The 13,532-nt window shown below is 45.3% G+C and overlaps 1 protein-coding gene across 1 annotated transcript in view; it reads right to left on the bottom strand.

The window, feature by feature from the left end:
* Positions 1–13,532, bottom strand: part of LOC120234134 (kinesin-like protein KIF28P) — a gene marked incomplete at its 5' end in the record, with an annotated part of 63,020 nt that overhangs the window by 20,450 nt on the left and 29,038 nt on the right. Inside the window, 5 exons of the mRNA XM_039235799.1 lie at positions 931–1,058; positions 2,356–2,453; positions 3,158–3,267; positions 5,356–5,423; positions 6,797–6,908. Coding sequence (XP_039091730.1) covers positions 931–1,058; positions 2,356–2,453; positions 3,158–3,267; positions 5,356–5,423; positions 6,797–6,908 — 516 coding nt within the window. The remainder of the gene's footprint in view (positions 1–930; positions 1,059–2,355; positions 2,454–3,157; positions 3,268–5,355; positions 5,424–6,796; positions 6,909–13,532) is intronic.

Below are 13,532 nucleotides of genomic sequence, written 5' to 3'. Positions count from 1 at the left end.
AGGAAGGAACTGTCCAGTCTGGACCTTAGGAGATACAATGAAACCCGGCCGCAGGGCAGGTTTGTTCTGTGCAGCTCTGTTCTGGGAAGTAACAGACCCGGGACAGGACCGAGAGCATCACGCCACCCCCACCCCCACCCCGGGGGCTGCCTGCCCCTGGGCCCCACTTCCATCCAGTGCAAGTCCTCTCCTGTCCGGGGCATGCTCAGGGCTGGGGTGTGGAAAGCCAGATGTTACTACAATACCATGCTGTTTTCCAAAAGTTGAATAAACAAAATGTGGTATATACACGTATAACGGAATATTGTTCTGCCTTTAAAAGGAAGGGAATTCTGGGATGCCTGGGTGGCTCTGTCAGTTAAGCGTCCAACTCTTGATTTCGGCTCAGGTCATGATCTCACGGTTGATGAGATCGAGCCCCATGTCAGGCTCTGTGCTTAGAGTGTGGAACGTGCTTGGGATTTTCTCTCTCTCCCTCTCCCTCTGCTCCACTTGTGCTTGCTCACTCTCTCTCAACATAAAATCAACTTGGAAAAAAAAAGGAAGGAAATTCTGACACCTGCTAGCACATAGATGACCTTGAGGGTAGTAGGCTGAGTGAGATATGCTAGTCACAGAGGGACAAATGCTGTGTGACTCCAATGATGTGGAGTGCCTAGAATAGTCACATTCGTGGAGACAGGAGGTAGGACGGAAGTAGAATGGAGGGTGTCTGGGGCTAGGGGAACTGGTGTTGACTGGGGACGGCTTTCGGTTTGGGAAGAAGAAAAGGTTCTGGGGTTGGGTGGGGGTGAGGGTGGCACCACGGTGTGAATGTGCTGATGGTCCTGAACTGTCTACTTAAACATAGCTGGTGTGGTGAATTTTATGGTCTATATATTTACCACAAAAAGAAAGATTCAAAAGAGAAAGAAACATGAAGCAAGAAGCCTGAGCGGGTTCAGAGTGGCTCGGGAGGGGTGAGTACCAGCCTGAATGAAATACTTGAGGACGCCTGTGAGCTGCGGGTCCTCGTTGACGTTGAGAAGGTAAGGGAGGGTCTCCATCATCTGCTGCTCCTGGGGGAGAGACAGGGGCCTGTCACTGCACAGGCCCAGCATGTTCAAGACTGCATTGTTCCTTTCCCACCCACCTTCTACCAAAGCCATTTGTCTCCACATCCTGTCTGATCACCCAGGACAGCCCAGTGTCGCGGGGGGCTCTGCTCATAGCAGGGGTGAGCCCCTACCCTCGGCGGGTCAGCCATCAGGGGCCTGAGTTCATCTGGACAGGACTGTTGCAAAGTGTAGCCAGTTTCTGCCTCTGTTCCCCCTTCTACCCTGACTTGTACCCCACTATTTTCTTCAGGTCCCCCCACATCCCCGTCGTCCTAAGGCCCCGTCGGGTGCCTTACCTGGGCCATCCTTCCCACTAACCTTGGCTGCCCTACACCTCAGACTCCCCCAGTCCTGCAGGCTAGCCCACTGGCGATCAGATGGGGGTGATCAAACGTGTTGTGTGCTGTACCCCCTCCTAGTTACCCAAGTACATCTCATCCTTCATCCCAGTATCAATAGATTGCGCTTATACAGGATTGATGGTCGATCAGAACTAGAATAAATTGTTCAGGCACAAGCAAGCTTTTCAGTCTTGAAGTTCTGATAGAGAGTAAGGGGGGTAAGAGTCCTTTCCATTGTTCCTTTCCATACTTCTAGAATCCTTGGACCCTATCTCGTCCTGGCCTCCTGGTGTCACAGACCCCGGCCCCACCGCGCTCCCCCCTGCCTGAAGCTCACTTCTCTTCCAGGCTTCCCAAGCCTTTTGGAAGCCAGCCTGGGTCCCTGTCACCACTCCAGAAGTGCTCCAAGTCTAGCCATGATTTGGGGTTTGTGCAGAGCTGTGGCTTTGGGGAGTCAGGTCATGGCGGGAGTGCGCTGTAGATGGGGTGCGCCAAGAGGGCATCTCCCTGACCCAAGTACAAAACTCACATCACAGCCCACTTCTGTTCTGATGCCGGCAGATACTGTGCTCAGGAGCACACCGTACGGTCCCCGGAAGATGGTTCACAGCCCTCGAATTCTCCCCAAATTGTAATTATCAGCAGCCTTGACTCATCAAGGCCACTTGGCTTCCTTCCCCCTCATGCCTTGCCATCCCCTCCCCTAGCGCTGCCAGTGGTACTGATAGGTATCATTTGTCACTTATCACACTTATCACATGCCACATCTCATGTGCTACACATTCACTGGGGTAAAAACCACCCAGATGATCTGCTGGACAGATCAGGCAGCTGCCCAGGCAGCTGGTCGCACGTGGGAAGAGTGTGAGTTTCCCTGCCAGGTATGGGCCTCGGCAGGTGGAGGGAACGAAGCTCACCTTGGCAATGGCCACGTACCGCTGTCGCCACTCTTCCCGAGCCTGCTCCAGCTGGCACGCCCAGGGCCCCGATTCTGCCAGCAGGCGGGCCGGCTGCTCTGGAAGGGGGGAGAGGTCTTAAGCAGTGGGTCTACAGGGTCAAGGGCGAGGAGCAGAATAACTATAATAGAACTTGACTCTGTTCTTGGCCAAAACCAGGGATGCTGGGCAGAGTGGGAAATTGAGCTGCGCTATCGGGTGAAGAAGTCGCTCGGTTATTTCTACAAAGAGTGCTCTCCTTTTAATTCATAGGAACGTAGAGCACGAAGAGCGCATGAAGTTCCGTAATCTCTTTGATCGTGTAGGCACGTGAGAATGTTCTGTCTTATACCCTCAGTACTGGGAGTTCCTACGAGGCCAGGGACTCAGGGAACATCACAGGCTTATGTCATTTCCCACATATTTTGTGCTTATGAACAGTGGGCATTCGATGCTGTATTCAGGTCAACATCCGTCCAGTTCACACTGAGCGCCAGAGGTTTGGACCTTCTGGCGTTGCCATTTTCAGGCTACACCGTGTTCACCAATTCTACTTCAATGGTTTTATAATTTGCTGTGTCCTGGTTCATCCCATTGTAAATTATTAATGGGCATAAAGTTATATATGTGTGTGTGTGTGTATATATATGTCCCCAGAGGATGCCCCTGGCCGGTGCTGGGCTCCCGTGATTCCAAGCGGGGATTTCCCCCCTCCCCTGCCCTGCCCTACCCCATGCTGAGCCTGCAGCCGGTCAGGACCTGCATTGCTCCTGACTCCGTTTACCTGCCGTTCTAGAGTTTCCATGAGTGAGCAGCGCTCTGTTGTACTCTGCTCTTGACTCTCTCATCAGCGTCGAGGTGTTGACCACAGCTTTGTTCCGGATCTTTTTAGCCCTTCCACGTGCAAAGATGAACACACCCTAAGTGCTGGACCCCTTTGCAGAGCACGGGCCAGAACCCGGTCAAGAGAGACCCTTAGCCCCGGGCGATTCCAGATCCCACCAGGCCAGGCGCCACTGAACCGCGAAGGCCGAAAGGGACTTTAGTGACATCTGTGGTTCAAATAAACATGGGCAGCCCAGCCAGACCCACAGCCTGGCCCAGACACATCCCGGGCCCTGAACACACTTGCCGATTGACTCCGCAAGTGGAAAAATCTGTGGGGTCGTTGCTGATAGTCCTAACTCAACCCTGGAGGCTGTCAGCTGGGCTCCAGGCTGGCAGGGGACCTAAGGGTTGCCTATTTCCCTGCCTTTGAGTGTCCCAGAGAGAATGTGAGACACCATGGAGCACTGTGCAGGACATACTTATGCTAACACATCACTTACTTGCCCTTCACCTGCTGTTCAGGTTTAACTGGGGAGCCTGTGTTTTTTATTTGTTAACTGCGGCCGCCTCACTCCTTTCGTAGAAGAACAGGGGATTTTCAGGGCTTGCCCCCTGGTCACATAGCCCATGGCAGATCCGGGCTCAGAACCGTGGACTTTGGGCTACTGTTTTCTCCTTCCTCTGCATCCGTAGTCTCTCACGGGAAATCTGCTCACAACAGATTTGCATCTGATAAGCAGGTAGACCAAATTGGCGGAAAGATCTGAGCTTGCGCTGCAGACGCTGGAAGAAATCGTCTAATCCCATAAAAACATATGGAGGCTTCCTGGTAGAGGAGGATGCTAGTACGTGTGCCTAAAATGCCAGGGCTCCCTCCCTGGGACAGGGCCACAGGGAAGGCCGCTCCTCAGTGGCGCAGTAACAAGGATCGCAGAAATTGTGTGTTCTTCACCCCAACTCTGATGACAAATCACCTCCCTCGATATGGGACAAGTAGGGAGGTACGGCGTGTTGCCCAAGGTCACGTGGCCGGTTGGGCCAGATTCTGACCCACATGCAAGCCCAGAGACCTGACAGGGGACACGTTACAGTAGGGGACAGTTTCATCTCACATGCCAGCTCCAGCTTCCTGGAACCAGGCCTGAGGATTCGAAGTTCCTGTCTGAGCCTCAGTGGTGGATTTTGGACTCTGCCACATGAAAGGGAAAAGGTGGTGGCAGTGTGTGGCTTCTGCCCTGCTTAGAGGTTGCCTCTGCCTGTACCCTCATCTTTTTAAAAGAGGGGCAGGAGAGAGGCGCCTGGGGGGCTCAGTCGGTTAAATATCCGACTTTGGCTCAGGTCATGATATCGTGGTCCATGGGTTCGAGGCCTGCGTCCAGCTCTGTGCTGACAGTTCAGAGCCTGGAGCTTTCTTCTGATTCTGTGTCTCCCTTTCTCTCTGCCTCTCCTCTACTCATACCCTGTCTCTTTCTCAATAATGATAAATACACATTAAGAAAATATTTTAGAAAGGGTCAGGAGAAGCAGGATGCAGAGTCCTTATACTTGTCTGGGTGGCAGCCTTCTGCCCGGGGCTGAGTGTGCAGGCTCGCCTCCCTGGCTCCCAGGACAGAAGGAAACTGGCAGGGAGAGCCCCTTCCCGGGAAGAGAAGCCTAGACCTTCAGGCCACCCCAACAGTAGAACCCGTATGCACGGGGCCTGGACAAAGGAGACCAAACCCAGGGAAAGCATGGAGCCAGAGGCTGGGCAGCAGCCTGGGGAAGTGCCTCACTCATGCTGGTCTTCACCTGTTGGCATAAACGTCCCCTGCCTGCCACCACACACCTTCCGTGTGCCATGCGATGAGGGAGAAATATGTGAACGGCCATGCTCTTTGGCAGGAAAATACAGGGAGACGGATTCCAATCACGGCGGGTTTGGCCCCAGCCTGGAGGAGCCCACGGGACCTCTCCTGTGCAGAGCAGGGGTGATTTGAAGGCCCACGTCCCCAGTTCTGTCTCCTCTTGTTTGTTTTATTTCCTCCCACGTCTCTCTCACACAAATCATTCTGTTCTGCCTTCTGACCTCTCCCCCAACCGCCAGCCCATTGCATAGAGGCAACCAGGAGAATCCAACTCAGAACCCCTAAGGATAATACCCATCCACAGATGTACCTTTCGGCGTATCTTAATGTGGATAAAGTTTCCTCATAGCAGATGTCAGCAGGACTTATGGCCGCTATCTGTAAAAGAACATCCTGTTTAGATTTTGTCATTGTAGACAGGTCGTTGCTGTGAGTGTGCCAAGGTTCATGGCCCAGATGGTCGTTCAAGGTACCATTCGAACTTTGTGACTCAGAAAGCGCAGACGCACACCGACAGCATATGCTCACCCTGATATATGCCACATACACATGCAACCTCTGCAGCTCACAGACAGCGCCGATTCATGATGCCAACACTACAGTTTCACAACACACACACACACACACACACACACACACACACACTGAGGCTTCGAGAAAAACCAATGTTCGAGGTCTCCTAGATAATAAGGCCTCGATCCAGGCCTCTGACGCCCCTGTCCTCAGCAGTGAGCCCCAGGGGATGGACTCGGGGATTCAAGTGATGGTTGAACATTGGCCTTGCAGTTTCTATCTGCTTCCTGAGAGGAACAGTGACCTCCCCCTCCACCACATGTTTTTAGGCGAAAGTGTGGTAGTGCCTCAGGCGTTAGCCTGTAGACCTGGAAAGGCTCCTCTCTCTCAGGCACACAACTCCTCAGACCTGTTACACTTTTTTTTTTTTTTGTAGTCTTAACATTCATAGCATCTAATGGGCCTTCTTGTATTTCAGGTCTTCGGGGAAGAGGGGGGACAGGGGAGCTGGGAGAGGGTGGGCGGGTCCCATGAGACCGACAGGCACTGACAGACAACCAGAAAAACTTTTAAATGAAATATTTTTAAATGCTTAGGCGAAATTACATAGTAGAGAGTAAAGAAGTGTTTTGTTGTGAGTTTGGGAGAGAGTGTACAGAATGGGCCCAGTGGTGAGCAGTTTTCTCCTAACTGGGACAGAAGACAGGAGGCAGAGTGTGGCTAAATTTGTTCCTTCCCACACCTGGAGCTGAAGAGCAGAGAGTCCGGATTTTAACACATTCCACATTGTACCCACTTAGCAAATATTCAATAGAAAGAGTCTAGAGTGTTTGCTGAGATGACACAATTCAACTACTCTCCAGGTTCAACAGTTGCCTGGTGTCCCACACCGTCAAAATGATTTCCAGTCTTGCCATGAAATGACCACTGATTTAGAATAGTACGACATTATTGGCATTATTTAAAGATTTGGTATTAATTTTTTCCTGATAACAATAGTGTACGTTCCTTATAAAGAACCTGAAAACTACAGAAACGAATAAATAAAAAGTTAAAATTAGCAGTATTTGAACACTTTAGGGGGAAGAGTCCCAGGAGTCATGAGATACCTAAGAATGTTCTACATGAATGCAAAACGCGGCATCATGGTCCACTGATTGTAATGTTAACACATCGCTAAATGTGACAACAGCACAATAGCTAAATCAGTCTAATGTGTTGTAAGAAAATCACTTTACCAAAGTAGTCCTGCTGTTCCCGCCCAAAGCTGGCTGGAGAAGTTTGGTCAGCACAGAATCTCTGTAGGGAATGTGCAAGACTTTCTTCCCCATGGCTGCATCAGCCAGAGCACTGGGTGAAAAAGAAACATCAGATTAATATATATATATATGTATTAATATACATACATATGTATATGCCAAGAACAGATATGCCTCCCCGAGGATAAGTCAGAAACACCCCTCATATCTCCTGTTTGACCCCATAAACCCCAGATATGACTCTAATGATATCCAGTAGTTGAGACATCTGCCGTGTGAAGATACTGAAACAAGACAGCTAACCACATGGGCCACTGGCTCCCTCTCTGAGATCAACCCTGGAGAAACCATGCTAGACTGAGGGAAGCCCAGATATGAGGCTCTAACACACTAAACCCTGTGAGGGAAACCCAAAGAGCCTGTAGGCTACTATAGATCTGTGGATAAAGAAGAGGAGCCCATAAGGTTAGGACCCTACATGACAACATAGCAGAGAAAGAGCACATAAGTAAATGTGCCATGCCCTCCCACTCAACCCCAGGGTCTTCAAAGACAGCAGCATTGTCATTGATGAGAGCAGGGAGGAGGAGGGAGGCAAGTCCATCTATGAGATATTATGATTACAAGAAGTAAAAAGAAATTTATACAGGTATTCTAGCTGATTTGAAAAAGAAACAAAATGATCTTCTATAAAGAAAGAAATACAGTCATTGAAATTGAAACCACACAGGACAGGGGCTCCTGGGTGGCTCAGACAGTTAAGAGTTCAACTCCTGATTTTGGCTCAGGTCATGATCTTACTGTTCCTGGGATCAAGCCTGTGTTGGGCTCTGTGCTAACAGCATGAAGCCTGCTTGGGATTCTCTCTCTCCTTCCCTCCCTCCCTCTCAAAGCCAGAGCCTTCAGAGGTGAGGAGTTTGGAAACACAACACCATCTGAGATAGAACTCAGGAGGGAAGTGGCACCTGGCAGCCTGATGGCTTGGTCATGGACAGTGTAGAATTAAGGAGTGGACTGAAGCTGGAGACAAAGGAGAGGTGCTTGATTGTCAGTTGGCAAGAGCACAGAGTTCTGATACTAGAGACTGATGGCTGGGTGATGCCATTTTCACCTCTCTCACACATGTGCATACATGTGTACATGCACCAAATGATCCACCCCAGTAAGCTAAGCAGAGCCATCTAGTGGAGAATGGAGTAAGATGTCTGAACCAGAATTTAGAATCACGACAATAAGAATACTAAGTGGGGTTGAAAAAAACATAGAATCCCTATCTGTGGAGATAAAAGAGGTAAAATCTAGTCGTGACAAAATTAAAAATGCTATCACTGAGATGTAGTCTTGAGTGGATGCTATGATGGCAAGGATGGATGAAGCAGAGCAGGGAATCAGAGACATAGAGGACAAACTTATGGAGAATAATGAAGCATTAAAAAAGAGGGAAACTAAGGCAAAAGAGCATGATATAAGAATTAGAGAACTCAGTGGCTCATTAAAAAGGAATGACATTTGAATCATAATGGTCCCAGAAGATGAAGAGAGAAAAAGGGGTAGAAGGTTTATGTGAGCAAATCATAGCAGAAAACTTTCCTAACCTGGGGAAAGACACAGACATCAAAATCCAAGAAGCACAGAGAACTCATTAGATTCAACAAAAACCAGCCATCAGCAAGGCATACCATAGTCCACTTCACAAAATACACAGGCAAGGAAAGAATCATGAAAGCAGCAAGGGGAAAAACATCCTTAACCTACAAGGGAAGATAGGTCAGGTTCGCAGCAGATCTGTCCAACAGAAACTTGGCAGGCTAGAAAGGAGTGGCAAGATATATTCAATTTGCTGAATCAGAAAAATATGCATCCAAGAATTCTTTATCCAGCAAGACTGTCATTCAAAATAGAAGGAGAGATAAAATGTTTCCCAGACAAACAAAAACTGAAGGAGTTTGTGACCACTAAACCACCCTTTCAAGAAAATTTAAGGGGGACTTTCTGTGGAGAGAAAAGACAAAACAAAACAAAAAAGAACAAAATCAACAAAGACTAGAAAGGACCAGAGAATACCATCAGAAACTCCAACTCTACAGGCAACACAATGGCAATAAATTTATATCTTTCAGTGCTCACTCCAAATGTCAGTGGGCTAAATGTTCCAACCAAAGATGTTGTTACAAAGATTCTGTTACATAAGGTAACAGAATGGATAAGAAAACAGGATCCAGCGATATGCTGTTTACCAGAGACCCATTTTAGACCTAAAGGCACCTTTGGACTGAAAATAAGGGGATAGAGAACCATCTATCATGTTAATGGTCGCCAAAAGAAAGTCAGAGTAGCCATACTTATATCAGACAATCTAGATTTTAAAATAAAGACTGTAACAAAAGTTGAAGAAAAGCATTATATCATAATTAAGGGGTCTATCTACCAAGAAGATCTAAACATTTTTGCCCCCAATGCGGTGATACCCAGATATATAATTTAATCACAAACATACAGAAACTCATTGATAGTAATACCATAATAGTAGGCGACTTCAACACCCCACTTACAGCAATGGACAGATCATCTAAACAGAAAATCAACAAGGAAACAATGGCTGTGAGTGACACACTGGACCGGATGATCTTAACAGAGATATTCAGAACATTTCATCCTAAAGCAGCAGAACGCACATTCTTCTCCAGTGCACATGGAACGTCCTCCAGAATAGGTCACATACTGGGACACAAATCAGCCCTCAACAAATACAAAAACGTTCAAGATCATACCGTGCATATTTTCAGACCACAATGCTATGAAACTCGAAATCAACCACAAGAAAAGTTTAGAAAGACAAATACTTGAAGACTAAAGAACATCCTACTATGAATGAATGGGCTAACCAAGAAATTAAAGAGGAAATTAAAATGTATGTGGAAGCCAATGAAAATGATAACACGACAGCCCAAATCCCTCGGGATGCAGCAAATGTGGTCCTAAGAGGGAAGTATATAACAGCCCAGGGCTTCCTATAGAAGGAATAAAGGGCTCAAACACACAACCTAACCTTACACTTTAAAGAGCTGGAAAAAGAACAGAAAATAAAACCTCAAACCAGCAGAAGACAGGAAATAATAAAGATTAGAGCAGAAATCAATGCTATAAGAAAAAAAAAACACAGTAGAACAGACCAATGAAACCAGGAGGTGGTTCTTTGTAAGAGTTAACAAAATCGATAAACCCCTAGACAGTTTGATCAAAAAGAAAAAGGACCCAAATAAATAAAATCAAGAATGAAAGAGGAGAGCACAACCAACATTGCAGAAATACAAACAATAATAAGAGAATATTATGAGCAGTTATATGCCAATAAATTGGGCAATCCGGAGGAAATGAACAAATTCCTAGAAAGACATAAACTACAAAAACTGAAATAAGGAGAAATAGAAAATTTGAATAGACCCATAACCCGTAAAGAAATCAAATCAATAATGAACAACAACAACAACAACAAAACCCTCCCAAAAAACAAGAGTCCAAGGCCAGATGGCTTTAGAGGGCAATTTCACCAAACACTTACAGAAGCGTTAACACCTATTCTTTTGAAGCTGTGCCAAAAAAATAGAAATGGAAGGAAAGCTTCCAAACCCATTCTAGAAGCCAGCATTACGTGGATTCCAAAACCAGCCAAAGATCCCACTAAAAAAGAGAACTACACACCAAATTTCCCTGATGAATATGGATGCAGAAACCTTCAACAAGATGCTAGCCAACCAGATCCAAGAATACACAAAAAGAAGTATTCACCACGACCAAGTAGGATTTATACTGGGATGCAGGGCTGGTTCAATATCTGCAGAACAATCATTGTGATACATCACATCAAAAAAAGGACAAGAATCACATGGTTCTCTCAATAGATGCAGAGAAAGCATTTGACAAAATACAGTATTCTTTCTTGATAAAAACCCTAAAGAAAGTAGGGATAGAAGGATCATAACCCAATATCATAAAAGGCCATATATAAAAGACCCACCACTAATATCATCCTCAATGGGGAAAAGTTGAGAGCTTTTTTGTGTGTGAATGTGTGTTCAGCTTTAAGATCTGGAACACGTCAGGATGTCCACTCTTGCCATTGTTATTAAACATAGTATTGGAAGTTCTAGCCTCAGTTATCAGACAACACAAAGGAATAAAAGGCATCCAAATCGGCAAGAAGGAAGTCAAACTTTCACTCTTTGCAGATGACATGACACTCTGTATGGAAAAGCCAAAAAATTCCACCAAAAAACTCCTACAGCTGATCCATGAATTCAGCAAAATCTCAGTATATAAAATCAATGCACAGAAATCGGTTGCATTTCTATACACCAATAATGAAGCAACAGATAAATCAAGGAATTGATCTCATTTACAATTGCTCCAAAAACTATGAAATACCTAGGAATAAACCTAACCAAAGAGGTGAAAAATCGATACACTGAAAACTATAGAAAGCTTATGAAAGAAATTGAAGTACAAAAAAATGGAAAAATATTCCATGCTCCTGGATTAGAAGAACAAATATTGTTAAAATATTGATACTATCTGGAGTGCCAGGGTGGCTCAGTTGGCTAAGCGTCTGACTTTGGCTCGGATCATGATCTCACAACTCATGAGTTCGAGCCCCACCTGGCTCTGTGCTGACAGCTCAGAGCCTGGAGTCTGCTTTAGATTCTCTCTCTCTCTCTCTCTCTCTCTCTCTCTCTCTCTCCCCCTCTTTCAAAATAAACATTAACAAAATTTTTAAAAATAAATAAATAAACAAATGTCGATACTACCCAAAGAAACCTACGTATTCAATGCAATCCCTATCAAAATAACACGAGCATTCTTCACAGAGATACAACAAACAATCCTAAAATTTGTATGGAACCAGAAAAGTCCCCGAATAGCCAAAGCAATCCTGAAAAAGAAAATCAAAGCTGGAGGCATCACAATTCAAGACTTCAAGCTGTATTACAAAGCTGTCATCATCAAGAGAGTATGGTACTGGCACAAAAACAGACACGTAGGCCAATGGAACAGAACAGAGAATCCAGAAATGGACCCACAAACATATGGCCAACTAATCTTTGCCAAAGCAGGAAACAATATCCAATGGAATAAAGAGTCTTTTCAGCAAATAGTGCTGGGAAAACTGGACAGTGACATGCAGAAGACTGAACCTAGACCACTTTCTTACACCATACACAAAAATAAACTCAAAATGAATGAAAGACCTAAACGAAGACAGGAAGCCATCAAAATCCTAGGGAAGGAAGCAGGCAAAAACCTCTTTGACTTCACCCATAGCAAATTCTTATGCAACACGTCTCCATAGGCAAGGGAAACAAAAGCAAAAATGAACTATGGGGACCCCATCAAGATAAAAAGTTTCTGTTCAGTGAAGAAAATAATTAGCAAAACTAAGAGGCAACGAACAGAATGGGAGAAGATATTTGCAAATGACAAATCAGATAAAGGGTTAGTATCCAAAATCTATAAAGAACTTGTCAAAGTCAATAACTGAGAAACAAACACTCCAGTGAAGAAATGGGCAAAAGGGAGCCACTTTTCCAAAGAAGACATCCAGTTGGCTAACAGATACATGAAAAAGTGTTCAACATTACTCATCATCAGGGAAATACAAATTAAAACCACAATGGGATATCACCTCACACCAGTCAGAATGGCTGACATTAACAATTCTGGAAACAACCTATGTTGGCAAAGATGTGAAGAAAGAGGATCTCTTTTGCACTGCTGGTGGGAGTGCAAACTGGTACAGCCACTCTGGAAAACAGTATGGAGGTTCCTCAGAAAGTTAAAAATAGAACTACCCGAGGACCCAACAATTGCACTGCTATTTATCCAAGAGTGTGCTGTTTCGAAGGGGCACATGCACCCCAATGTTTATAGCAACACTATCAATAAAAGCCAAAGTATAGAAAGAGCCCAAATGTCCATAATAATTTGTCACCACTCTCAAAACTTAGGTATTGCACACACCTTATATATAATCCAGCAATTTCAGTCCTTTGTCTATACTCAAAAGAAACTTTAATATATTGATACCTTGTGATTTGTACAAGTGTGTTCATAATAGCACTGTTTGTAATAGCAAAAAAAAAAAAAAAAAAAACCCAAACCAAACAAAAACAAAACAAAACAAAAAAACCAAACCTGGAAACAACCAAAATGCCAATCAGCAGGAGAACCAGTGAAGACAGTGTGGCATGTTCCCACCATGGAACGCTACGTCATAAGGAAAAAGAAGTAACAACTTCTACTACAACAAGGAATCTCACAGACACAATGTTTAATGACAGAACAGAAGGTAAATTAAGTATAGCCACAGATAAGATGGACACATATTGTTAATAATGTCGGATCTAAGAGCCAGTCCTAACAATTATACTCTTGGGGATGTACTTGAGAGGAAAGAGAAATTGCTTTCCCCAAAGCACACATACGAGAATGCTCATAGCAACGTTATTCATAATAGTCAAAACCTGTACACAATCAAAATGTCCATCACTAGGAGAATGGATAAATGATTGTGGCATACTCCTGCAGTGGAATACTACATAGCAATGAAAAAGAACTAATAATTGCTACGTGACAAACATGGCTTAATCTCCTAGACACGATCCTTAGTGAATGAAGCCAAATGCAAAGAACAATGACCTCTTATAAATGGTCATATTTC

This window comes from Hyaena hyaena, unplaced genomic scaffold (genome assembly GCF_003009895.1).
Source record: "Hyaena hyaena isolate Hyena2069 unplaced genomic scaffold, ASM300989v1 scaffold_103, whole genome shotgun sequence".
Classification (NCBI taxonomy): Eukaryota; Metazoa; Chordata; class Mammalia; order Carnivora; family Hyaenidae; genus Hyaena; species Hyaena hyaena.
The sequence above is the reverse complement of the archived record's forward strand: the minus strand, read 5'-3'. Positions and strand labels throughout refer to the sequence as shown.